This window comes from Herpailurus yagouaroundi, unplaced genomic scaffold (assembly GCF_014898765.1).
Source record: "Herpailurus yagouaroundi ecotype Mexico unplaced genomic scaffold, PumYag 161, whole genome shotgun sequence".
Classification (NCBI taxonomy): Eukaryota; Metazoa; Chordata; class Mammalia; order Carnivora; family Felidae; genus Herpailurus; species Herpailurus yagouaroundi.
In genome coordinates this window covers 12,623,937-12,651,892 of record NW_024412402.1, presented here as the reverse complement: position 1 = coordinate 12,651,892, position 27,956 = coordinate 12,623,937, and the positions used below count along the sequence as shown (strand labels likewise).

The following is a 27,956-nucleotide window of genomic DNA, read 5'->3' as shown; positions in this document are numbered from 1 at the left end:
AAGGGAAGGGAATAATGTTTACTGGCAGCCCGCTGACGAGTTCCACGTCCTTCACAAATATGTTCTGTGAACAGAACACAGGGTGCTGGGAAGGTATCAGGGGAGACCCCCCTGAGGAAGTGACATTTAAGTAAGATCTGAAAAAAGACAGGGAGGGTTGGCTCACCAAGGCAAGGATCGGAAGGGACGGACGGTGAGCACTTCCTCTCGAATCAGTGGTTTTCTTCCTCCCTGTCTGCCCTGGCTCCCCTTTCTGTAATCATTTCAGCAATTCCAATTCCTTAATCTCTCTGATAGACCTTTAGAAGAATAAACATAGGCTTGGTCTGCTTGACAGTAAAAATGAACTCGGAGGAGAAAAACTGGCTGCATATATTCATTCTGCCCAAACAAGACAGACACAGGGGCTTAGAAGGGTTATTCCTTGCAAGGACTCATTGGGACCTGGCTACTCTTTGGGAAGCTGAGGAGCTGTTGGCGGAACAGAAACTGCTCTCGTGGGCCATGCGGGCCCTCCAAGTTCATGGTCATTCTCCCTCACCTCCAGGAAACATCCTCAATCTGAGGGTGCTGTGATGTGGAATGCCCCTGGCAGGGTGTAGGATAAAACAAGTTCAGAGCTGGAAGGACCCCGAGAGATCACCTAATACAACTTCATCATTAAAAAACAAATGTTTTTTAATGTTTGTTTACTTATTTATGTTGAGAGACAGAGCGTGAGTGGGGAAGGGGCAGAGAGAGAGGGAGACACAGAATCCGAAGCAGGCTCCAGGCTCCCAGCTGTCAGCACAGAGCCCGACACGGGGCTCGAACCCACCAACTGTGAGGTCATGACCTGAGCCGAAGTCGGCCGCTCAACCAGGGAGCCACCCAGGTGCTCACAACCTCATTATTTTATAGATGAGGAAGTGAAGCCCGACGGGGGCACAAATGTGATAGAATGAAGTGGTTAAGAGCTAGAACCACCTGGGATCATGACCTGGCTCCACTACCTCGAGTTTTAGGAGCCTCTGCTACCTCATCCGTAAAATGGGAATAAAGCGGTGCCTTCCACTTGAATGGTCTTGAGGTTTACGTGAGAGAATAACTGACAAGCACTAATGACAGAGCCTTGAGTGTGGAAGGTATTCACTAAGTCAACCATCATTACTGCTGTGTCACTCAGCTAGTTCACAGCAGGGCTATAACTAGAAGTCATAGCTGCTTCTCTGGCCTGTCCTCTGTCTGACGTCAAGGCTCCTGCCGCTGCAAACCCTCCCCGTGTCTCCCAACATGGCACGGCCAGCACCCAGCCCCTTCTCTCTAGATTCCCTAAGGGAAGAACTCTGCGGTGGCCATGGCCTCTCTCTACACCCCACAAATGGCAGTCTGCCCTCCGGCACAATGGTGGGACCAGGAGAACCAAGGTGTAGGCCCGACCTGGGGCACCACAGTGCATCGGTGATCACGGCACCCAGCTAGCCATGCCACCGACACCTGCCAGCCCAGGGCCCGATTATTTCCTGCCTTTCACTGACATTTCACCACTTGTGACCCTTAACCTTAACTCTCTACGCTTCTCCCCAGAGGCTGCAGCTCCTTCCTTTGGCACCGGGCCCATCTGTAGTCTCTGGCAACAGATTAGGGTGATTTTATCTTTTCTATTAGGCGGTGATTGCAAATCTCCCTGGGTTCATTAGTAGCTGGTAATCCCTCCAGATTTATTAGCTCAAACAGTGTCTCCTCCTTCACCTCCTCTCTTCACACGGCATCTCTGCTGTCTCAGCGGCCAACTGGGCTTTGCCCAAAGGCCCTTAATTCTTCGCGTCCTCTGTCCGAATTTCCATCAGCCTTGCCGAACAGTGGTTCCTCTGCCAAAGCCCGAGGCCGAGTGGAGGACAGAGACTCCTTCCAGACTCCAGAGGGGAACGAGCTCGGCGAATCCGTAACAGTCCTGAGCGTGCCCCCACCTGGAGGTGCCAGACGGGACCGCCATCCTGGACACGCGCTCCAGGGACCGTCCCTTTTAGTTCTAAGGGAGCTGACACCCTTATGACTAGGTGCTAGTCAGACTTCCACGTGCACGATCAGTTGTCCCGTAAACAGACTTGCCAGGGCTTCGCACGCTAATCGTTTTTCCAGCACACGTGAAAGAGGTGTGTGACAATGATTAATAATTTAATAATGTGGTGGTGTGGCTAACGGATCACCAAACCCGTTTCCTCATCTGCTTGGGTGCACAGTACCCTGCTGGCAGGTAGGCAGGTAGGTGCAGGCATGTGACTGGGTGCTAGCCAATGGAATCATGAGGAGAAATACTGTGTGTCGCTCTCACAGCCTCCTGTGTCTGATCCGCCATGTTTTTCTCCCATTCCGGGCCACCAGGAGGACATTTTTACAAGCTGGAAGAAGCCGAGGCCCTCAAACAACATTATGGAAGGCTGCCCACTTATCAGGAACACCGTCTGGGGGCTTGAGTTGAATGAGAAATATAGTTCCGTTGTGTAAAGCCAGGAGATTTAAGGGTTTATCTGTTATGGCAGTTGGTATGACCTACCAGATGCAAAGTGTTATCAATAGCTGATTTTTAATCTCACCCGAAATTTTTGAGATGGATATTATTATTCCCACTTTACACATGAAGAAACTGAGGTCCCCAAGAGCTTCAGGGGGCACACGGCCAGGAAGCTCCTGACCTGGGGGTTTTCACCAGTTCTGACTGGGTTCTTAACACACTGGCTACTTTCTCTCCTCACAAAGCTTCTTAATCAGTAGGACTCTCAACTTCAGCCATTCTCCAACAAAGAAGCCTTGCTTCTTTTGATTTGCAAACTCCAGAGAGAAATAAGAAACACATCTGACCACTTCACACCCATGAGGATGGTGATTATTAAAAAGTAAGTAAGTAAGTAAGTAAGTAAGTAAGTAAGTAAGTAAATAAATAAGTAAGTAAATAAATAAATAACAAGTGTTGGTAAGGATGTGGAGGAACTGGAACTCTTACACATTGCTGGTAGGGATGAAAAATGGTGCAGCCACTCTGGAAAATATTTGGGGGGCTCCTCAAAAATGAAGCATAGAATTTCCATTTGATCTGGCAATTCCATTCCTCGGCTTATACCCAACACGACTGGATGCGGGGACTCAAACAGATATTTATATACTCACGTTCATAGCAGTATTATCTCCAACAGCCAGAAAATTGAGGAACCCTAGTATCGGCTGATGGATGAATGGATCAACAGAATGGTCTACACAGACAATGGAACGTTATTCAGTCTTAAAAAGGAAGGAAACTCTGACACATGAATGAACCTTGAAGACGTTACACCAAGTGAAGTAAGTCATACACAAAAGGACAAATATTGTATAAATTCCACTTGGAGAGGTACTTAGAACAGGCACATTCATAGCAACAGAAAGAACAATGGTTGCCAGTGGTCAGGGCAGGGTGGTGGGGGGAAGAAAGGATGGGGAGTCATTGTTCAGTAGGTGCGTGAACTTTCAGTTCAGGAAGCTGAAAATAGTTCTGGAGACAGATAGTGACGACGCCAATGTGAGTGTACTTATTTCTACTAAGTGGTATACTTAAAAGGGGCTAAAATGGTAAATTTTATGTTTTGTGTATTTTCCCACATAAAAAAAGTAAAAAAAAATAAAGCTGTGATGCCTGCCATAACATGGATGAACCTAGAAAACAGTGTGCTGGTGAAATGAGCCAGAGACAAAAGGACAAATATTGTATGATTCCACTTGTATGAAATATCGAGGAAAGGCTAAGGCACAGAGACAGAGAACCTGTAAGAGGTTACCCGGGGCTGGGGGGAGGGGGATGAAAAGTTACTACATAATGGGTACAGAGTTCCTGTCTGGGGTGATAAAAAAAAAAAGTTTTAGAAACAGTGATGATGGTTGTATGCCATTGTGAATGTAATTAATGCCAAGTAATTTTCTTGTTTGCCCTGCTCTGTTCCCTGTTTGGGTCTGGACTCTCACCCTCCTTTTGGTCTACCTGCCAGGACGTGCTTCCTTCTGGTTCCCGTCCTGATCTCTGGCCAAATGAACATCCTGGCTCGTAGTTTTCCATTAAAGTTTTAAAGTTATGAAGTTACCACTCCTCTGCCCTGGGCTCCCACGTTAGCCAGGTACCTGCAGAGGCCTGTTCCCACCTGTTCATTAGAGATTTGCTTTGTTGGGACTACATCGCGATCCATCAGAACCAGAACCAGGGCAAGAAGCTGTTTCACCAAACCTCTGACCCCAGTACAAACTATCCCAAATCTCATTCTGAAATAGATGTGTAAATAAAAGCCCTGGACATCTGTCTTGCTGTTTGCTACAACTGTGTGCCTCTAACATCTATAAATTTCCCACCAATGACACCCTCCTCTGTTCAGGAGAGGGTCTGCCCCTATACCCTGGTCTCTCCCATCTCGCTGAAGTGTCTCTCTCATTGCCTGACATCTCATTGTCACTCCTTCACTGAGCCTCGGCCTCTGCTGTACCACCAGACCTGGCTCTTCCCTGGACCTGTCCAGGCCTCCCTGGCTCTGTCCATGGTAGCTGCATGGTCCTCCTGGCCAGCTAGCTCTGGCTCACTTCCTTCCCTGTGTCAGTCACCCCTGGCCCCCAAAGCTCGGGACTGGCACACTCACTCTCCTGCTGCTCAGACCCCAACAGAGAGAAAAAATGGCTTTCTATAGGGTCAACTAAATTGATGGTTTAGAAGTTTGATTCATGATGGATATTTTTCTCCCAGCTCTTATGAGGGGTAATCAACTGATCAAATCTAGAGCAGTCAATCGAATTCATTTATTACAGATGCCCTAAATCAACCAGCCTTCTTTTTTTAAATTAAAAAAAATTTTAATTTTCATTTATTTTTTCATGGAAATGTAGTTGGCATATAATATTACATTAGTTTCAAGTGTATAGCACAGTGATTTGACAATAATATATTTTATGAAATGCTCACCACGAGAAGGGTAGTCACCATCTGTCACCATAAAAAGATATTATAATATTATTGACTATGTTCCCCATGCTGTACTTTTCATCCCTATGATGTAAATTTTTTTCGTAACTGGAAGTTTGTACCTCTTAATCCCCTTCACACATTTCACCCATCCCCCCACCCTTGTCTCCTCTGGCAACCATGAGTTTCTGCTCTATATCTGAGTCTCTGCTTTTGTTGTTGTTGTTGATTTGTTTTTTAGATTCCACATATGAATAAAATCATGTAGTATTTGTTTCTGTCTGACTTATTTTCACTTAGCATCATACCCTCTAGGCCTATCTGTGTTTTCACAAATGGCAAGACCTCATCATTTTTATGGCTGAGTAATATTCCATCACACACACACACACACACACACACACACACACACACACACAATCTTCTTTATTTATCCATCGATGGACACTGGGTTACTTCCCTATCTTAGCTGTTGGGAATAATGCTGCAATAAACATAGAGGGTGTGTATATCTTTTTGAACTGGAGTTTTCACTTTTGTTGGGTAAATATGGACAGAAGTGGAATTATTGCACCATACGGTATTTCGATAGGCAACAGACACATGAAAAGATGCTCAATCATCACTGATCACCAGGGAAATGCGAAAGCAGAACCACAATGAGGTACCAACTCACACCTGTCAGAATGGCTAGAAACAAAAAAAGATAAGAAATAGCAAGTGGTGGTGAGGATATGGAGAAATTGGAACCCTCACGCACTGTTGGCGGGAACGTAACTGGTGTAGCCATCTGCAAAACAGTATGGCAGTTCCTCAAAAGACTAAAAATGGAAGTATCCATCAGCCTTCTTAATGCCTAGAAGGCAATGACGTATGACAACCTGATCAATTACTCAGTAATTACCAACACAAACAAACCCTACTCTGGTCAGTTCAGCCATGTATAATAACTAACCTAGTTCTATTCATCCCTTGTAAATAAATAAGATGGCATTACAGGAGTCACTATTACAGGCCATTAGAGGCTGGGTAGCAGATAAGCATCTCCTGTTCTTTTTAACACATGGGAAGCATAAATAGGACTTCTAAAAATAATACCTTCTCTTTACGCAACTTGTATTGTGAGGCGGTTGCTATGTGGTTATCATCTCCAGAGGCAGGTATTATGAGCGCCCACTTACAGATGAGGTGTCTGAGGCTCAGAAAGGTTAAGTTACCTGCACAGGATCACACAGCCGGTAGCTGGTCAAACTAGAGTGCTAAATCACATCTGCCTAATGTCAAGGCCCATGCTTTCCCAGCTCATGGTGGTAGCTTTCAAAAAGCTAATCTGAGCACCTACTGCATCACTGTGGCAGAATTCAGAGAGCTGGGCCATGATGGTTATCCCCGAGGAGTTCAGAGAAGGAATACAGAAGTATTAAAGTCCAGGCGGCATGTGTATGTGGGGGAAAGGGATGTGAGAAACATGGAGGGAACTCATTCCCTCTGTACAAAGCCCCTCCCTCTCTGTTCCAAGGCTTCAACTGCAACTAGGCAGGAAGAATGGACTTACAAATAGTTTCTTTACTCTTAATAGGGGCCTGTCCTTTCTAGAAAGCCAAAGCACTAACGAGAGGCTTCCAGAATATTCTCCCACTGATTCTTGCAATGGCTCTGCTCCTGTTTTCTTGAATGTTATTCAGCCATCATCATTCATACAGGTATAATTTTTTTTAATTTTTCCTTGCAAACTTACAAACGGTGTGAGTCCTGTTAATTCCAGGTTCAAAGAACTCTCTGACTGAGGCATGTTCCCAGAGCTCATCACATTCAGTTTCGGGCCCCCCGAAGAAAAGAAAGCTCTTTGAAAGCTGCAAGTATCACAGAGTTATATATAAAACAAACACAATGCCTTAAAAACACACAGTACTTTTCAATTTACAATGCAGTTTTGACTTATCCTCACAACAAACTTGTGAGGTTTTATCATCCCTTTTTTTACAAAGGAGAAAACGGGCTCAGAGAGTCAGCGTGACTCCCCCCCAGAGCCACACAGTGTATAAAGCAGAGTGGGGCACAGACCTGGGTCTCCTGACTTCACAGGCCCGTGCTTTTTTTCCACTAGATAAATCGCCACACTCATTATTATCAGTCCTGAAAAGAGGCAGGGGCAGTACATAGCGTGGGTGACGCGTTCTTAAAAATCTCCAAGCCAAGCAACTCCACCTTGTTCTGGTGACTGTCCTGGGAACTCATATTCCAAATGACTGGCCTCCTTCCATCTGCTAAGTCACGGCTATGACTTGCTACTTAATTTTGTCCTCCTTTGCTGACGTGGCTGCCTAATGTGGGGGCCCCCCCTGGCTGGGGTGCATGAGGCAGCCCCTGGCTTGCCTCTTCCCTCTTCTTCCCTCCATTTCCCAGCTCCCCAGATGGAACCCGATTGTACTTTCATCTCCCTTTACTCTGCTGCCAACTTCCCCGGGCTCCCCCAGATGCCTCCTTACTTTAAGCAAATGCTTCTGCATTGCTCTGGGAATAGTCTAATCCTTTTCTCCCTTTTTACATGTTAATGCCGTGATTTACAGCAGCAGTGCTGGATAGGAAAAAAATAAATAAGCAAACAAAGAAATTCTTTCTGTTCTACATTTTGCCCGGTAGTCACTGGGAAGGGGGCATGAGAGGGACTGGGGTGCTGGTCGTGTTCTAATGCTGGATCTGGGTGCTGCTTACACAGGTGCACTCACCTGAAAAACATTCACTAATCTGTGCACCTATGATACGTGTGGACTTCCATACGTATGCTAGGACTCCATTAAAAATTCCAACCACAGGGGGCGCCTGGGTGGCTCTGTCAGTTAAGCGTCCAACTTTGGTTTTGGTCAAGATCTTGCGGTTCAAGAGTTCGAGCCCCGCGTCAGGCCCTGCGCTGACAGCTCAGAGCCTGGAGCCTGTTTCGGATTCTGAGTCTCCGTCTCTCTGTCTGTCCCTCCCCCACTGTGCTCTCTCTTTAAATAAAGAATTAAGCATTGAAAAAAAAAAATTCCAACAACAGAGTGGGCAGTTTGGTGGGGGTGGTGAACTGGGAAACGCTGAATGGCTTTCTGGCAAGCCTGTGTCGAGGGAGTCCCTATAACCAGAAAAGAAGCCACACTCGATTCCTCCAAAATGTCTCGACTCTGAGAGCAAAGGCCTCAGCATGCTTCAGGGACAGCAATTCTAAGGCAGCCCCGAGAAAGGGCTCTTCATAAGAACCTACATAAGGCTGGAAAAGAACACAGATCACAGAGTCCCAGCCTGTCTCTGTGAGCAGGCATCTCCTCAACCGTGCAGGACATTTCAGGAAAGCAGGTCCCTAAATCCAGGAGGGACACTGCACGATCCCCTAGATCGCCTATCACATATGTTGGCTGAGAAGGTTGTAACTTCTCCAGAGCCTTTCTCACTTTAAGATTTAAGAGCCAAACCTGTAGATGTCGTGTTCTGCTCCCCAACCTAGCAGGGATCTTAAAATTCATTGACATCTGCCTTAAATCCTCTCAATAAGTAACTTTCAAGGATGGATGTAAATAGATAAATGAACAGTAATTAGCTAACATGCCCATCCTGGAGCAGGCAGTAAGTCTGAAGTGACTCACTGTTTCCTGGACTTGCCATGTCCTTTCAAATCTCCAGAGACGTGGATATGCTGTTTCTTAGGCAGAACGCTCTTCCTTTTTTAATCTAGAAAAAACCCTTAACCCCCTTTAAGGCATAGCCTAAAGGCCTCTTCTTCGGTGAGGCATGTCCTGCCTGTCCCCACATCGAGCAAGTGGCCCCTGTTCCAGGATCTAGAGTGCTTTGTCTACACATCTACTAGAAGTTACCCCTTTGCACTGCAGTAGGCACTTCGAGAGTCTTCCCAAGGCAGGCTTGGTTTCTTATTCTCATTTTCCTCCCTAATGCCTGGCCCGGTCCCTGTTACACAAGAGGTGGTCAAAAGCACGTCTGCATGAAGGGGCCACCGAGCTAAGTGATCTTGACATCCACGCATTTATAAAATAAAATAAACCTCTTCTCTGAACGATTGTTTATGACAGCTCTGTTTGTAACAGTCAGAAAGTGGAAACAACCAAAATGTCTCTCAGTAGGTGGATGGTTAAGCAAACCGTGGTACGTCTACACCGAGAAATGCGATTCAGCAATAAAAAGGAACGAACTATTGATTCATGCAACTTGGATGGTCTCAAGGGCATCACTCTAAGTGAGAAAGGTCATACACTGCATGATTCCATTTATGTAACACTCTCAAAATTATAGAACTGTAGAAATGGAGAACAGATTAGGGGTTGTGAAGGGTTAGAGATGGTGGGAGGGAGGGTGGCGGGTGAGACAAAATGGCGGCATGAGGGAGATCTTTGGGTGATGAGATGGGGTCGTTTTGGTTACAGTGGGATTTACATATATCTACACAGGTTTGATAGACTGGATATTTTGATATCCTGGTTTTGATATCATACCACAATTATGTCAGATGTAACCACTGGAGGAAACTCAGTCGAAGGTACATGGTACCTCTCTGTACTATCTTTGCAACTCTTGTGAACCTATAATCATTTCAAAGTAAAGTTATAACATTTTTTTAAAAACCAGTTCTCTGAGGTGCCTTCTACTGAGTGTCCATCCTTCACCACAACCTTGCATATTTCTTACTATTTTACAGTTTCAAAATGCCTCCGTGTAGATTGAATCATGCAACTCTATGACATATCTGTTCCTATCCCCATTTTACAGATAAGGAAACCAAGGCTCCATGCTTGTTGAAGAGCACACAGTGTGTGGCAAAGCTGGTTCTCCAACCTGACTCAATAAAATTTCTACAGACCTGTTTTCTCATCTGCAAAATAAGGGGATTCGGCAAAGGCAGCTTCTGTAGGTGCATCCGGTTCTAACCTCGTACGATGTGTACTTTTGTGGCCCGGCTGTCCTACCTCTGAGTTAGCATTAAGGGTGTGACAATCCATGGTTGGACTGCAGGCCAGTAACTGGACCTACAGAGAAGACACATCCATCAGAGGACTCAAGGCTAGGTAGCTGGTGGCATTTGGATGGAGCATTAGACTCCCCCAATCCCCACCCTCCCAAGGCTAAGAGTTGTTGAGATGAGAATCCCAGTAGCTCCTGGACTTCCATGTTTCTAGAATGCCCTGCCTCTCTGGTTGGCTTCTGTTCCTCTGCTTTAATTTCCCCCACTCCCCATCTCCTGGGCTTCATTCCGTCACACCCCGCTGACTCTAATTATTGATACTCTGTGCCAAGGAGGTGAGCTGTGAAAATGTCTTACCAGATTAGTGAAGATGTATGTGTAATAGGCCGACACCATCCCGAGTTCAGCTGCCTGCAAAGGGAAGAGAAGGAGATTAGAGAGAAAACAAAAACCCACTAGAAGTGAATGAGCAGTAGGGGCTCCAAGTGTCCGCCATTTGTCTGACCCCCTTCCCTTCGGTTCTTACATTGCCCTTGACTTGGAGGATGACTTGGTGGAGGGTCTCTCCCCTGCCACCCTGCTCTCCACCCCTGCAGTGACACTCATAGCAGCTGATGTTCTCATGCACAACACATTCCCATGGATATAACCAGATATTATGGAAACCAAAATGACTTTAAGGGAAATGAAGCAAATAATAAAACAGACTAAAATAATTATCTCCTAAACTATTAGCAATAACAATGGCTAACACGTACCCACTCCTTAGTATGGGCCAAGCACTAGAAAGCATTTCGCTTGGGTTAAGTCGATGAGGTAGGCACTATGACTCCTCTCCCACCCCCCACGTTGACAGCCAGGGACATCAAAACACCAAGGGGCTATGGAACTGGTACGAGATCATACATCTCATAAGTGGAAAAAGATGAAATTAAAGCCAGGCAGACTAATTTCAGTCCTTTTAACCAAACTATACTCTCCCCCAGAGGACCGTGATATTGATGGAGGTACTGACAACTCTCAGGGGCCGAGGCAGAGTCAGGAGAGTCTGTGGGTTGTAGGCAATTCTCAAATTAACTCAACCCGATAAATGCGAGCGAGCCAGGCTCCTAAGAGTCTTTGAATCTGCAGTAATGTAGGAAACAAGTGAATCATTTGCAAACTTTGGTCCTTTATTAGTAGTAAGGAACAAGCTGCTTGTGACATGCCTCACCCTTGATCAGAGCACACCCGCGTGTCATCGTCCCAGAGTTGGGAGGCTGCGACTCCTGAACAGCCTCCCTTTTGTCTGATCTTTGTAGCTATCACAGGTCCCCCACACCGACCTCCCCCGTCAGTGTGCCCGGCTTTGAGCATGACAGGTGCCACAGAAGCCGACAAGTAGATCAGGTAAATAATGAGCCCGGCTCTCCCCAGGGTCCTCATGCCTTCTGACAGTCAGATTTTCATCATGTATCTTGCAGCCCCAGGGCCACTGGGAAACCGCTTCTGTCGTGACTATGGAGGTGTGTGAGGGGAAAACAAGTGCCAGGGTGATTACATTTTCCTCTTACAAAGTGTTTTTCTCTTGAGGAACTCTGGTAACTTTGTTCTTATAGGAGACCCCACAGACTCCTTTAAGAGCAGGCTGGAGTCCTTCTATTGCCACGATTCCACTGGAGACCGAAGTACAGAAGGGCTCTACGCCAGGGCAAGACGGTGCTGGGGTCGGTCACATGGGGCTCGAGGCCTTGCTTCCTCCTCAACTTCCAAGAGGCTGGTATGGCCTGATGCCCATCCCCCCCCCCCAACAGTCCATATAAAAGTGCCATTGCCGGTTCATCACTGCCTAGATGGGTGGGAGCCCCCTGGTTGCAGGGATGGGCAGGGGCCAGGGGCTGGGGAGGGGGCACCGTCAGATAGTTAAAACCCATTTGTGAAGTCTGCTACCCAAAGATAAAAGACAAGAGATCCTTGGTTTTTAAGACCTGAATTCTGGGTAAACACGAAGTTTGTTGCCGGAACAGCTGCTCAATAAAGTAGGGGATTACTCTGCAAATCCTTCTGAAATCGAGAGACAGCAAGCAGAGTGTTGCCAAGCTCCAGGGCCAGGCTTGCATGTGCACACCAAGCCTTCCGGAAGCTCCCTGTGCTCTCTGCTCACACTGCTTCCCACACTGAATCCATCCTTCATGGAGCCCCACCCCCCAGCCCCCAGGGCTGTGCTATAACCCTGGAGAGGAGCTGCCTGCAGCCCCAGCCCAGACCCGAGGCCGGGCATCCCTGCTGGGGGCACTAGGAAGTCAAACGGAAACAAAGGGAACTGGTTTCCGAAGCCTCGCTCGTCATTGACGGGCTTGGTTCTAAGGTCACAAGGGCTGAGGGCAACAAGTGGTCCCAGGAAAGCCTGCCACTGGTCACCCAGCAGAACCCTTTGCCAATAATCGTCATTACGGGGAGAGTTTTCTTCAAAAGCACAGCCATTGAAAAAAAAAGCGTTGTTACTGAAAATACCCAGTATTGGCAAGAGTACCATAAGATACCTATACACTTATGGGAGTATAAATTGTTATGGCCTTTTTAAAAGGCAATCTGGCAAATCATATCAAAACCCTTAAAGGCATGCATATCTTTAACTCGATAATTTCACTTCTCGAAATTTACGCTAAGAAAATATTCGTGAACGTGCATAAAGATTTATGTACAAAGATGCGCATCCCACATTGTTTATTACAGCAAAAGATTGAAAACAACCTGTATCTCCAACAATAAAGGGATGGTTAAATAAATTATGGTATGCCCACATGATAAGAAATGATGTGCCATTAAAACATTTGCAGACAAATACGTAACGACACAAAGCAAATCGCATGGCATATCATTGAGCGGGGAAAAAAGCAGGTTACAGAAGTACATGGGCCGTGTGACGATCATTTTGAAAACAAACAAATGTGTCTACAAAGGTAGATAGGATAGACCACAAAATTTCACAGTGGCTGTCTCTGGGTGACGGAATGTCTTAACTTTTCCATGTGTCCCTGTAAGATTTTTCTATCAGACCTCAAAGTCAAGGCTTCAGGAAAGAAAGAAGCAGCTATGATGATTTCTATTTGCTTCTATGTGCTTTTCTGTACTTTCTAAAATTTCAACGATAGACATATTATTAGAAAATAAAAGAGCCCGATCACGCATGCTGGGAGCCATAAAGCATTCCGGAGGTTATTACACTGTTATTATAAGGGATGCCCCCAAAAGGCTTCAGCCTGGAGGCTGTCCAGGGATGGGCTCTGGCTACTGCAGTGGGGACTGTGCATTGTCCTGACTGCCCTCTGCAAGGGAGGGGACAATTATCTTACTCCCTGCCCCCAGCTTCCCCTAAAACCTAGAGGATTTTTTCCATCCTTGATAACTTCATTGATCATCGGCCCAGACATAAGAAAAGAAATACAGAAAAAAATTCTGTTTGAGTGTGTGTGTGTGTGTATGCATGTGTGCGTGTGTGTGTGTATGTATGTGTGAGAGTTGGAGTATATGCTCCCAGACAGACATGGGTTTGGAGCTGTGCAAAATTACTATAGCAACGGGCTGAAGGGACAGCCCTCAGTACTCAGAGAACTCATTCAAATCTCTTATTAACTCTGAGACCAAAACTAGCTGAGGAGGGGTGGGTAGGAGAGGGAGAGGGGGAAGGGGAGGAAGAGACAATCAGCTGAGTGTCTGGCGGGCTCCTCACAGCTTGGCAGAGGTTAACAAGGAGCCTCGCTCCCCCAGTGGAAGATGGCAGGTTGAGTTTAAATGTGCAATTAGAGCGGCACTGGAAGAGGCCAGAGTGCCTGGGGGAGCTGCTGGGAGCCACAGGGGAGCCCGCAGCAGGGTCTGTCTGTCTGGGGTTACATGGCTAGCCCAGCCACCAGCCCAGGAACTGGTGGCAGGGGACTCTGAGGCTGCCCAGATGTTTCCAGCTGTTCCCCGGGCACCTGACTTCTCTCTTGGTCTTCCTCTGTCTCTCTCTCGTTCTCAGATGGGCCTCACTCTCAGAGCTCCAGTTTCTCTTACTGTGAGTTCTGATCCAGGGACTGCCACCCTGCCCCTTGTATTCTGAGGAGGGGTAGGTAGAAGAAACTGCTGATTAGCTGCCAGAGACAATGGGTACCGGCCCGGCTCTGCTCCTCACTGGTGGAGCCTCGGACAAAGCCGTTCCTCTCCCAGAGTCTCAGTGTCTTCATCTGTCGAGGGAAGACAGGATACCGGCCCCACATAGTCATTGAGAGGATTATGCTGGGATATTACACAGCAGCAGTCTGCAAACTAGTACACCGTACGGGGATTACAGAGGACGGTACACACTCACGGGACTGCCCAGCTTGTCAAAATATGGAAATGCTTTTGAACCACTTGGCACATAGCCTCTGCCCCAAGTGCCCTGCCCCCACTGCCCCGGCCCCTCCCGGGAACCCACCAACCCTGGCAGGGTCTTAGCTGGGGGCTGCCCGCCCGGCTGCACCAGGAGTTAATATTTTTATAACGTCATCCTCATTCTGCTTTTTCTTTCAGCTTGCAGGAGTCATCCATTGCAAGCGAAGCACAGGGAAGTCTGCCAGGGTTCGGAGGCCATGACCCAGGGAGAACACCCAAGGCAAAGAGGGAGCAGGGCACCAGCTCAGGAGGAGAGAGGGAGGAGGGAGAAGGATGCTCCCCGCCCACCTCACCCGGCCTGGCTCCCACCTTCAGGAGGATGGTGTGGGACATGGAGGCGTTGGCATGGATGATGATGGTGGCTGTCTTGTCGTCCCGGATCTCCTTGAGGAGCGGGGTGGGGTCCCGGGTGTCATCCAGCATCCGGACGGAGAGTGTGTCCTTGGAGATAAGGAATTGCCGCAGCAGCCTCTCCAGGTTTAAAAGGCCTGGAGGGAAGAGAGGATGAAGCCCCTGAGGGTCCGCCGTGCTGCCTGGGGAGACACTGGAGCAAAAGCGAGACAAGCAAAGACCGGGGCTGGAGGTGGGGTCGTGGGTCCAGCCCTACTGCCGGTGCTGAGCAGGTGTCTCAACCTCTGTGGGCTTCGACAGTCCCTCCTAAAGTAAAAAGAATGCTCCCGAGCCCCTATGGCCTCCCCCAAAGCCCTCAGCAAGGCTCTTCGAAAGAGAGACGGAGGTCCCTCGAGTGGGTTGAGGGCCCACTCTCCTTCCCACAGCGCTCGGGAGCGGCCAAGACCAGGGTTCAGAGACCAGCAGGCTTGGTTTCTCCCCCTCACTTGGCCACCCACTCATGAAGTGACCTTTTCATGTGGCCGGGGCTCTTGGCCTCAGTTTCCTCATCTGAAAAGCGAAAGGAACAGCAGCCGGGTCCCTGGACGGTGGCGAGGACTAACTGAGATAATCTGTAAAGCGCTTAGGCCCACGCCTCACCCATCTTGAACGCCCATGGATGTTCACAGATGTTCCATCTAGCCCTACGAGAGCCCAGCCTTTGTTTTCATGTAGATGTGGGGGAGCCGTTTCCTCAAGATCACAAGGCCCAGTTAACAGGCCTAACAAAACCCTTTGAATTCCTCAGAGCAGGGTGGCTGCATTAAGACCAGGTATCATTATGATGATAAGAGGACAGGCTTTGAACTGCACTCCAGCAGGCAATAACGTGGGCCCAGAACAAAGCGAAAATACGGGATTGTGAGCGAAGGACTCTCCCCACCACCACCTCCCCCCCTCCCCTCAGCGGTCTGCTGTCTAGGAGCAGGGGTGGGAGGAGGGTTTCTGGAATGTTATCACTGGGACACAAGGGTCTCAATTCAGCGTTGCCTCTGAAAGGGCAGGCCAGGAAGAAGGTGTGTGTGAGGGGTGGAGGGTAGGGTCTCCCGGGAAGACAGTGGTCTCAACTCCAATGGAAAGAGAAGCAAAGGCATTCGTTCCCAAAAGCAACGACAAGAGTAACATTTATTGGATCCTGATTCTGTTTCTATTCTGTTCCAGAAAATGGGCTAAATATTCTACGTGGCTTTTCTAAGTCCTCACCACGATCCTACAATGCGTTTTAATCCCACACACAGAGGGAAACATGAGGCTCTTGGACCCGGCTCCATACCCTGGATGGCAAGGAAGGACTGGCTTTCTAACCAAAGGCCCCTGGGCTCTGCTCTCTGCCCCAGACAGGATGTTCATTGCAGGCCTGTCTTGAACGTGACCCCAGACTCCCCTGGTGCAGATTCCTCACCCTCCTGACCCTCAAAGATCGAAAGGTGAGAGAGAGACGGGGGGGGGGGGGGGGCGGGGAGGGCTCTGAAGGGCATCTCTTCGACCTCCCTTGATTTGTAGAGATGGTGAAACTTGCCTAGTCACACAAGGACGCAGCTGGGACCAGAGTCCCCACTTTGTCATCTCCAGCCAGCCCTCTTCCCATGAGACCGGGTGCCTCTCAGGACACACGCATAAGCAGCAGCACACACAGAACCTAGCAGGGGCTCAGGGGCGTGTGTCTTACATCTCTGGACTCGGGGACGAAAGCCCCACACCGGGCATGTTATCTGACAAGGATGAGGTGGCAGGGTGGAGCCCGAGGGCCCGGCGATGAAGCCAGGGGCTCTGGGAAGGTAGTGCCAACCCCCATCCTCCCACCATGGGTCCCAACAAGGCGGTCCGGCAAGCTGGCAGCTGCAGCAGGAAGGGAAAACTCTGGGAGGGGCGGTCATTCAAAAGAGGCTCCCTGGGGCGCCTGGGTGGCTCAGTCGGTTAAGCGTCCGACTTCAGCTCAGGTCACGATCTCGTGGTCCGCGAGTTTGAGCCCCGTGTCGGGCTCTGGGCTGATGGCTCAGAGCCTGGAGCCTGCTTCCGATTCTGTGTCTCCCTCTCTCTCTCTGCCCCTCCCCCACTCATGCTCTGTCTCTCTCTGTCTCAAAAAGAAATAAACGTTAAAAAAAAAATTAAAAAAAAAAAAAAAAAGAGGCTCCAGAACCAGTGGGCCTCTGCTTCCTTCCCCCACAGGGTCTCGAAGGAGACTTGTGAACCTCCACTCCCACTGCTGTCTGTGCCCCCTGCAGCCCCTCACCACCACCCCCATCAGGAGGGGCTTGACCCTCACCAGCTGTGTGATCTTGAGAAGTCGTCTAACCTCTCTGAGGCTCCGTTCCTCATCTGCAAAATGGGTGTAACAGGGGAGAACTCACTGAGATGCTGGAATGTGTGGTTTCACTGTTCCTTCCGCATTTACTCATCCCCACAACAGCTCAAAGGCAGGTGTGGCTCACTGAGGCAGAATAAAAAGGGACTAAAGTCCAAGCCTGTTCAACCAACATCTGTACATCCCAAGAAGCCAGGCACTGGGCCCATAGGACGTCTGCAGAGAAGAGGTATCATACAAACCCTGCCCTCCGGGAGCTTAGAGCGCAGGGACTTGCAACTAAGTCTATAACAAGGTTCCCACCATACCCATATTTTGTTTGATGGGCTAAATCATCTGGGTTTCCACGGGGCAGCCTCTTTTAGCTCTGTGTGTAAAATGGAGAGAATATTCACCACGCCTTCCTCAGAGGTCGTGAAAAGCAAAACCCCACCTGCACAAAGGTCGGAGCACCTGACCCCAAAGACCCTATACAAGGGGGGCAGGAGAGGCCACAGCCGGTGCTCCTGGAATGCTGGCCATCTCTTTGGCTCAAGAAAATATCTGTCTGGGCATGCTATGGGGGAGAGGGCAGCTGGAGGGGTGAGTAAGGGAGTGGAGGCAGAGGGCAAGGCCACCGGTCCTGGGATGTAGCAGGGAGGGTCTCTAGAGTCTGGCTGGGAAAGAGGCCAAATCCCCTGGGATTCCTCGGAGTGGCGGCGCAGTTCAGCGGGACGAGACGGGGAAGCTTGGAGGATGCCACGGGGATTAGGCACAGCATGGAGACGCTTGGCCAGGGCAGCATAGGGGCAGTTCATCCCTTTAAAACTGGCAGGTGCCCTGAGCTTCCAGGGAAGACCTCCTAGACATGAGATAAACTGGGGACCCTGCTTCAATTAATGCCCAGCGTGCCTCACCCGACGGCCCCTGGGGTGCTTTGCTGCCCTTTCAACAAGGAAGCAGCACCACCCCCCCCCCCATCTCCTCCAGCAGACTGTGTACATGCTGAGTGAGAAGCAGGGTGGGGACAGGGAGGGGAGAAGGGCAGCGAGCATCCCACCCAGGATCTCTGATCCGTCACCCCTTTCCCAGGCTGGAAGCAGCAGACAGGGAACAGGGTGGCGGGTGAGTTCCGGCTCCGGTGCTGCTGGGATTGGTTAGTTCTGGTGGCTCCCTCCGCCCCCACCCCTCCCCAGCACCTCAGTGTCCTTACCTGTAAAGTAAGGATAACAACTACCTTACAGGGTTAGTAAGAGGATGTCAAGTAAAGCAGAGCAGTGTCCGTCCCCTAGAAGGTGCTTCACAAATCTGGTTTCCATTCGACCCCTCCCCCACCCATTCACATCCTAACTGTCCTTTCATCCCATCTCCTCCTCTTCCCAGATTTATTATCCAATCCGCAAAATACGGCTCTCGGTTAGAAACCATGTAACATACTTGGTAGCGTATATGCACGCATATATGGGTATACATTATAGTATATGCATAAGCACTCAGTATTTCATGGTGTTGGGTAGGAATCCCACTTCAAACTCTTCTGCACACACCCAGTGTGAGGCAGGGGGCACAGTGCTGGCTGTGGGCTGAACTAGAGACTCCCAAGGAAGTCCTGAGACTCCCTGGGAGACTGTGGCGGAGGCGGGGGGGCAGAGAGAGACCCTACGTCTCAGTAGAGCAGGGGAGCAGCGGTGCCAAGTGGGGAACAGACACCATGCCACTTGAGGAGCAGCTGAAGGAAGGGGGTGCCTGGCTCAAGAAGAGACAGACTTGTTCTTGGCAGCCCGAAGGACGACACCCTAGAACAGGGTGGGTGGAGGTCACAGGGAGATAGACTTAGCTTAACCCAAGGAAGAACCTCTGTCTGAGCTGTCTAAAGATGCAGTGGGCTGCATCATAAGGTAGTGAGTTCCCCATCACTGGAGGTAATCAAGGAAAGCCTGAAGCCCCTCTTGAGGACTGTCAGAGAGTAAATTAACCCAGGGAATGGTAAGTTGCTCTAGAAGAACACTGATGTTTTTCCAGCCTAGGGATTCTTCAGTTCTATGAATCAGAAAGGGATCCTTTTTTTTTTTTTTTTTTTTTTTTTTTTTAATTCTGGGCAGTGGAAGGAATTTGCAGAAGGGAAAGTGTGGTTTAGTTACATTAGGAACATTAGGAGTTTTTCGGTGCAGTGTGGCATTTTCCAATCGTCATTCTCTTCCCCTCGATCTGTTTAATGGCACTAAGGGATTCGCCGAAGGCTGCTGCTGCCACCAGAGGGGTTAAGAGCTGTGCTCTTCCCAGCTTCCCCTCCACCTCTACCCCAGCCCTCTTCTCCTGCGGGGCCCTTGGCCCAGCAGCAGGTCTGCCTGCCAAGTCCAGGGCTGAGAGGGACCTGGGGAACCCATTAGTCTCGCTCAAGATGCAACGGGATGGATCGATGAGAGCCTCAGCAGGCCGGCTGTTCTGGGAAGGAGGAGGGAGGCTGGCTTCTGCAACCGGAAGGCAGGGGGCCAGGCAGGGCGGGAGGAGGAGAGAAGAGCTGTGAAAGGCACAGCCGGGGTTGGACAGGGCCGTAGGACAAGGACACAAATACCTAAGTGCTGGGTCTACAGGGGCACAGAGGACCCTTGTATCAAAAAAAAAAAAAAAAAAAAAAAAAAGAATAAACACCCATTTCGACTGGCATCCCTCTCTCTCCACAGGCTGATTCCCTTGGCTACGGGCTTTGGTTCTAGAAAAATGCTAATACTCCCAGAACAGACAGCACTTTGACATCTTGTGGGAGGCAGCTGATGTAATAGTGACCTCAGAGGTCTGTAGCAAGGATTTAGGGAGCTAACATGGTTCACCATTGCACTCACTGCCCTGAACCTGGAAAGGCTCCATTTCCCTTCTCCCCGTGCGGGCCGCACAGGCCTCAGGGTGTGTCATTTTCAGTTTTCAGACCTTTCCTCGGCAGCAGATCCTGATGGAGAGATGGGAATGAGAGTCTACGGTGTCGCCAGTAGGGAAAAGGCACAGAACAAGTTCAAGGGCCTGAATGGTGCATTGCACCTGCTTCTTGGTTTTTGTCTCACCCCACAGCTGGGCTTGGCCCTGAGGCCAGGCAGGGGAGACCAGGCTACAGGAGCCAGAGGAGGAGAGAGACAGGGCCTGGGGGACGAGGTGAGGCTTCCTGCTCACAGGAGGGCTGTCCTCTGCCTTGCCTGGCCCTGTGGGCCATCTTCTCTGATGGTAAGGGTGCGTGTGGGAAGAGCCTGGCCTCTGCGCTCCTGCTGTCTCCTGGAAGGAGGAAAGAAAAGGTCTCTCTCTTCTGCCTTTTCCACAGTATCTGGAGAAGCAGTGGGAAGAGGTAATAAGAACTATGTGTGTTAAAACACTTAATGTCTCTTTTCCTCATGCATCTAATAGGAATGTTTATGGAGTTCATCTTCTATGGTTATCACGAAGTTTGTTTATTTATTTTTAATGTTTATTTATTTTTGAGAGAGAGTGTGTGAGCAGGGGAGGGGCAGAGAGAGAGGGAGACACAGAATCCAAAGCAGGCTCCAGGCTCTGAGCTGTCAGCACACCGCCTGGCGGGGCTCAAACCCACGAACCGTGAGATCATGACCCGAGCCGACGTTGAATGTTTAACCCACTGAGCCACCCAGGCGCCTCCATTATTGTGAGGTTTAAATGGGATAATTTAAAAAGCCTTAGCAGGGTTTTGGGCACATAGTGAGTGCTCAACAAATGGTTAATTTTTTCTCACTATGAGGATAAGGCCTCCCACAGTGAGTGCCTCCTGGGGCTGGCATGGAGAGGTCTACTAGTGCCCCAGTATTTCCACAAGGGGCCCTGGGTCTCCTCCAGCCCTTGCTGCCATGACCTCAATTAGAGGATAAAGTAACAGTGAGTAAGTGTTTATTATGTTCTGGGCCCCCATACCTTCCACCCGAATGCCCTGAAAAGCAGTATTATTCCCACTTTACACAGGAGGGAACTAAGGCTCAGAGAGGTCCAGTGATGTGCGTGATATCACACAGCTCCTGAGTGGCGGAGCAGCTTGGTTTGACTCCAAAGACGGTTCTCTTTTACTGCACATTCTGCACTTCTCTCCAGCTGTGCCTCCTCCCTGGGGTCGGAGTCTGCTCCTCTCCCACCACCTGGACTGAGTTTCGCAAGCACAGGGACAGTAGGAGGACAGAGCTGAACTCTGGTCGCTGTGCTCCAGGTCCTGACTTGGCGTTGTTCACAAGGGCTCCAACGGGGGCACCCGGGCAGCTCAGTCGGTTAAGCGTCCCACTTCGGCTCAGGTCACGACCTCACAGCTCGCGGGTTCAAGCCCCGCATCGGGCTCTGTGCTGACAGCTCGGAGCCTGGAGCCTGCTTCAGATTCTTTGTCTCCCTCGCTCTCTGCCCCTCCCGTGCACGCACTCAGTCTCTCTCTCAAAAACAGACAAACATTAGAAAAAAAAAAAAAAAAAAAAAACGGGCTCCAAGAAGGAAGGGAAGAAAAACTGGCGTGTGCCTCTTGTTTCCTAAGTGCGGCTGCCGTGTCATGCTCGGTGTATGTCATCCTATTGAATGCCCTCGGCCATCCTTCCAGGGAGGTATCGTTGTCCCCACTTTATAGACAAGACAACAGGAGGCTAGGGAGTTCCTAAGTCACCTTCCCAAGGTCACACAGGAAGTAAACAGGTGGCAGAAGGCATAGCGGCACAGGACATGGCCACAGAGAGCGTAAATACTTAGAACGCCAAGGCGAACGTAAGAAATATACATGTGATTTGAACTTCACACAAAGGTACCAGGAAAATACGTAACGCTTGTGACCAAAGGGAGTCTAAGGCTCTGGGTCCATCCTGAGCGTCTCAAAAGCCTACTGTGTGTCAAGGCTGGGGGATCTCACCAACGAGGCCTCAGGGGCCATGGTGGGAACCCCAACTCTCCTTGGAAGCCCCCAAACAGCCACGTCCCCTACGCTCAATGGTGATGACCAATATGGCATGCCTAGGCCCCTTGCCTCTCCCCCAGCCTCATTACAACTAAGCACTTGTGGGTGTTCTGATTTTTCTCCCCCGATTCAAGAAAAAAAAAAAAATAATGTAAAACACAATACAACTCTACTTGGTCCAAAACCCGCTTATTAAAAATCTACTTTTGGAGAGAAGGAGAGTAAGTGGTATGATTCCCCATGGAATGATCTCTGTTATGCCTAATTCTGATGGCTGGAAGAATTAGATGCCTGTTCCTAATTCAAATGGCAGTGTCTCCTGGCCCTGCATTAATAAGGAAGGATAGCAGAGTTTCTCCTCCGAAGCTCTGAGCTACATTTCCCTTCAGTCCCTGATTTCTTCACCCTTTGATTAGATTTTAATCCTCCTTGCCCTTGAACTTCTCCTGCGCTGCCCGCCCTTCCCTGGGCCCTGGTGGGTGGGACCGGAGTCACTCAGCAAGCCTCAATGGATGAGTTCTTCAAGCAGAGGCAGCACTGTGTGGTCGATGAGTCCCTCCTGGGCTGTGGCCCGGCCTCTCTGGGACTTGGGCAGGCTCATCCTTTTCAGGACGGGGTCTGGGCACGGCCATCCTGCACCCTGCTCAAGGGAGCGAGGGGACACGCTGCTCCAGAGAGAGCTCTGCCCCTCAAAGGACAACGTGCCCACCCTGAGCTGGGGCTGAGTCTGTCTGTGCAGACCAGGAGGGCGGGAGGGGCCGTGGAGGAGGACATTCCGGCCCAGAGTCAGAGGACCTGAGTTAGAGTCTCGCACCAGCTGTGCGACCTCAAGCAGGTCCCCGAGCAGCTTCAAGACTCTGTTTTCTTGGCTCTGGAACGACCGGGGAGGAGGGAAATGGAATGGCAAAATCGTAATTGAAAGTGCTTTGCCATCTGCAAGGACTCGTATGAATGTCAAGGAATATTGTGATTCTAAGGGAAAGAGCCCTGGTCTAGGAGGCAACAGACTCTAGCACAGTGCTCAGTGCACAGTAGGTGCTTAACTGACAGAGGAGTAACTTCCTTCCCAGGAAGAGCTGAAGCGGAGAGAGCAGGGCTCACCCTACGCACAAGAAGGACTGAGGCTAGACATAAGAAAGAACTTCCCATCAGGCTGGTGAGACATTGGACTTGGCACTAGGGAAGGGCTGCAGGAGGATCTCTGCCAGGAGAGATTTACGGCCTGTCCTTTGTGTCTTGACATTCCTGCCATATGCATGGAGGGCACCAGTTCGGTCCTGCCCGAGCGGGTTTCTGGCAAACATTTCTAGGGGAGAATCCTTGAGTTTGCGACACCATTCAGCGATTCGGGGATGCCGTACGAGGAGGGCCAGCTGGTGGAATGCGACGTTGCCCAACTCCCTTCTATCAACTACTAGCATCCGGTGGGCTTTTCTATCAGCAGCCTTTTGGGACTCATGGTCGAAACTATTTGGAAGGGAAGAGGTAAGTGGTTGCTTTGGCCACAGGACAACTCAGAGCATCCGTGCTAATGTGTGCTGTGAATCTCCATGAGGGGGAAACAGAATGAAGTGTTTATCCAAACGTTTCTCCTTTTCATTTTTTATTTTGGCCACAAAGCACTTATCATCTAAAGCAGTGCTGTCTGATAGAGCTCTCTGGGATGCCGGGCATGTTCTGTGTCTGCATTGTCCACAGGTGGCCAATGAGACTGAGGAACTGGCTTTTGAGTTTTATTTACCTTCCACGTGGGGGAATTCCAAGACCTCCAAGCCCACTGGGTCCTTGTAATAATTAAAGAAACTATATAGAACGCACACAGGGTTGGGACTGTTACTTTGTTTCTTGGGTAGCACCCAGTAAATCATACATCTGTGTTTATGCAAATAAGGGAATGAATACACATTACGGGGAGGCCGTGGGGTGCAAGTGCCTGGTAAAGAAGTTTTTGACCCTTGACAGGGAAAGGACCTTTGTTTACAGATGCTGTAGCGATTCGGGGTAGAGAAAAGACTTAAGCATGCAGAGCAGTCCGGGGAACCCATAAAAAAAAAAAAAAAAAGGAGCCACGATGGGAGGTGACAAACCTTTGCCAACAGAGCCCACCCAGCCCTGCAAGGTGAGGCCTACATAGGCGAGGTGCACAGGACACAGATGCCTGGGGCTCGGCGGGCACTGGGCCCCAGGGGCAGGTAGTGGCCAGCACCTGCCTGACCACATGTGGGTACACAGCTGTCACTGGGAGCACACAGATGCACAGATTTGCTGCAAAGTGCTGGCTTAAATTAGCTAAATCTCATAAACACTAAATTTATGTTACAAATCATCTGACAGTCAGAGACACCGTATTTCTAAAACCTGCATTTGCAAGAAAATGCTTTATCAGGAATTGCCCTTGGACCTCGTTCCATCAGCAAAACCCGCTCTCCAGGGGAAGAAGCTTTTCAACCCATCAAGTACAAAATGCATCCAATTTTATATTTTCCCTCTCTCTCTCTTTTTTGTAGCTCCTTAACAATGAGGCCGAAAATGTGGGAATTGAGTCTGTGGATGCAAAAAGGCTTGGAGGTTGGCCAGTCTCCCTGTAACCCAGTTCTCTCTGTTCCGCCCATGCCTGGCAAAGGGTGTTCCTGGATTTCTCTCTCTCTCTCTCCCTCCCCACCACCATATAGACAAACAGCCAAGGACGCATGGGAATCATCCCCGCCATCTGAGGGAGCCCTCCCCAACCTGGCTTACTCCCAGCCAGGGGCAAATCGATCAGGCTGAAATCCACAAGCCAGGACTGTGTGGGGTGGAGCCCGGCTGGGGAAACTTACATTCTGCTTTGGCACAGATGAGGCAGGCGGTGGTGCAGTTGAAGAAGTTCAGGATCCCAGCTACAGCCACGCTGATGTCGGTGTTGCTGGGGTGGAGGTTCAGGGTTGTGAATCTCTGGGACTGGAACTTGATAAATTCCTCTGGGGCCACTTTGAAATGGGGGACCTGGGAGGAGGAGCAAAAAATAGGCAGCAGGGAGGATCCAGGATGAGTGAAAAAGCCAGCAAGCCTGAGTGAGGCGAGGCTGTGGACGGTGGATTCTTCCGTGTGAGAAGAAGGTCTACGGAAGACCTTTGACCCACGTCGGTGGAGGTGCAGCTTGCGGGATTCGGGACCCTCACCAGAGGAAGAAGACAAGATGACATCCTTGATGTTGCGCTTGACAGTGCTTAAAACAGGACCACCAAGGATGAGAACCCCTTCTCCCGGAGACCTGTATAAACATACTGTGGGCCTTGGAGCTGGGGTCTGTGGCCCTGAGAGGCCAAAACAATAGGTCTTTATTCTCAGAACAACTGCCCACTGCAAGGCAGCCAGACAAAAGGCTCGTGGAGGCGTAATCCTTATGATATTTTATTTGTAGTTAATAAATCAGAGCAGAGACGACAGAAAGAGAAAAACACTGCCCTGGGGACTAAGCAAGGAGCCCCATCAGACCAGCCTGGCCGACAAGTGTACAAACCAGCTCCCAACAAACTTCCCATGTGACAGCCTGGACCGGGTGCCTCCACAGACATACACACGGAGTAGGGAGCGCCTGCCGCAGGCTAAGGAGCCATCCAGAGAGCCTCTGAACAGAGCCAGGTAAATAAAAACCTGCTCTGGCTTCATTAGGACCGTGTCAGCTTCTCTCCGCGTCTATTACTGATCTTTCCGGCAGGCACTGCCCCTGCCTGCTGCCTCTCTTCTCCCGGGAAGAGATATTAACAGGCTGTGATGCTGCTTCATTGGCAGCTTAGGCTATTGGGTGGGTAATAATAGGAAAGTTAAAGCGTAATAAGCTGCCATCCACCTTGATTTGGTTTTGTCACCCTCATCCCTGGTAGCCAGAGCCAGGAGAGCTGAAGGCTACTTGCGTCTATCAGAGATGGACTCAGGAAACCTCAACCCCTGTCTTTCCTTAGGACCCGTGCACTATGGGAGGGCCAAGGTACAGCCAGCATGGTTTGGAATGATGTTAAAGCAAGCGGGACTGCGGGTAGACAGCAGAAAGGACTTCCTGGTGGTGAGTTCACCGGCTCCTAGAGTGGGTTATTCAGAAATGACTGCAGACGTTTTCTTTGCCTGGGCCAGTCCGAAGTCTGGGATAATGTTGAGATGGTGTTTATAGGGGTCTGCTACCTTGTCCTTTTAAGATTCTGGGAGAAGTCAGCCAGAGACCAGAGCTCCTCTGCAACTGGGGGCAGGGGAGAGCGAAGATTTAGCAGAAATCAGGAAACTCCTGAATTCAACTAGGATTAGCCCTTGAACCACAGAGAGGGCACCCAATATTTTCTAGCAGAGCCTGAAAAATGCACACCTGGAGAAACCCTGGCGAGTTAGGAGACAAGACTCAGAAGAGTGAGGTGGATCTAAGGGGTGTCACAAGGGGTCCTTCTTCCCAGCTTGTATTTTGCATCCCATACAATCTGCCTAAAAAGAACAAATGCACCTTAAAAGGAGAAACCGTTCACAAAGGAGCAAGATGGAGGCCAAGGCCAGGCAGGGGCAGGGTGGCCAGGCTGGCTAGCCGCTTCCTGTGTGGCCACCCAGCCTACGCGGTTCCAGCTAACTCACCCCCAACAGAGTGGAACCTTAGAGACACCCTTGAATCCACAGACCCTAGCGATGGATGAGGAAAAATACTCCGGATATTCAAGGAAGTGAAGGACAAATGGGTTTTCCAGGTTATAGACTTGGGTTTGCAGCCAGGTTCTGCTGTGTGATTCGGGGCAAACTACGTAACCTTTCTATGCTCCCTTGGGATGGAGAGAATGATGTGTGCCTCTAGGATTTTGGGGAGGATGAAATGAGAGCCTGTGTATGAAGGACACAATGGCCCAGTACCTAACATGTAGTAAGTGTTCCAGTAATGCCTACTTGCTTCCCTTCCTCTTTTCTCCCCAAATCTAGGGGTTCCTGAAAAAGCTCTTGAAACTCTTCTGTGCGGGGGTGAGGCTGGAGGGGCCTCCCCAGGAAGTGGAGTCGGTGGGAAGTCTCCCGCACAGCCCGGCCATCTTGCAGGCGGCTGGAAAGCCAGCCAGCTGCTCTGACGGGCCCAGGCAGGGATGGCCCAGGCCAATCCAGCTGATTCTCTCTCTAGGACAAAGATCAATCCGTAATTGATTTGCAGTTGCAAATGCATCCCAGCAAGTCATTGTGGAGGTGTGGGGGGGAAGGAGAGGTGAGGCAGAAAGCGACCAGCCACAGGGCTACAGAGAGGGTAGCAGCATTTAAAGGAATGAACTCCTCGGTGAGAACTCCATTTCTTTTCCCTGGAGCGGAGGGGAATCAGTGTGAGGCAGTTCAGCCTCATAAAATATGAAAAGAAATGCATAATCTGAATGGAAAGGAAAGGATGCTCTGGAAGGGACATGACCAGACAAAGGAGGGGTAACCGGCTGGCTGTTCCCTGGGCAGCACAACCTGTCTGGCTGGTCAGTGGCAAGGGGGCCAGGGTGGCAGGGTGGGGAACACGGTTATAAATCAGGGTCTCTGCCTCTGGCCTGAAATGCCAAACAGGGTTAAGGGATATGTGTTAGCGGAGGGAAAAAAAAATCCACTGAACCCCACGAGGAGGCTATTTTGGAGTGGGGGTTGGGGGGTGACTGTAAGGGACAGTGAGGCAGTGTGATGGGGGAGGGGGTGACAGGAGAGAAGAGGAAACGGGGAGCTGAAGTCTTGGCAACCTCACTTGGTGAAGATCACAGGGACTGCTTGAATAACAGCCTGCCAGAGATCTGAGCTGTTACTTGGAGCACGGCAAGAAAGATTTAAATTAAACATCAGCTCTAACTTCCTGGGGCCAAGGCCTGTCAGATGGGGGGGGGGGGGGGGGGGGAGGGGGGTGGCGGGGGAATGCAGTGAAGACAGAAGCACCTTTTTTGGCCTAGGATGAGTCAAGAGTCATCTTTCAGGACATCTGAGGGGGTAGGGATGGGGAGCTCTCCGCAGAGACCTGGCCTGTGGCAAGAAGGCTCAGAGGACTTAGCCCATAGGGCAGTGGCCCAGGGCTGGGGAGGCAGGGGTGAGGGGGACAAGACCA

At 50.0% G+C, this 27,956-nt stretch overlaps 1 protein-coding gene across 4 annotated transcripts in view; it reads right to left on the bottom strand.

The window, feature by feature from the left end:
* GRIK4 (glutamate ionotropic receptor kainate type subunit 4) overlaps nucleotides 1-27,956 on the bottom strand; it is a 306,356-nt gene that overhangs the window by 134,730 nt on the left and 143,670 nt on the right. For all 4 annotated transcript variants that reach the window (XM_040483332.1, XM_040483335.1, XM_040483333.1 and 1 more), the window contains 3 exons: nucleotides 24,712-24,877; nucleotides 14,607-14,785; nucleotides 10,260-10,313 (listed from right to left, as the gene is read on the bottom strand). In XM_040483332.1, the coding sequence (XP_040339266.1) occupies nucleotides 10,260-10,313; nucleotides 14,607-14,785; nucleotides 24,712-24,877 (399 nt within the window). The remainder of the gene's footprint in view (nucleotides 1-10,259; nucleotides 10,314-14,606; nucleotides 14,786-24,711; nucleotides 24,878-27,956) is intronic.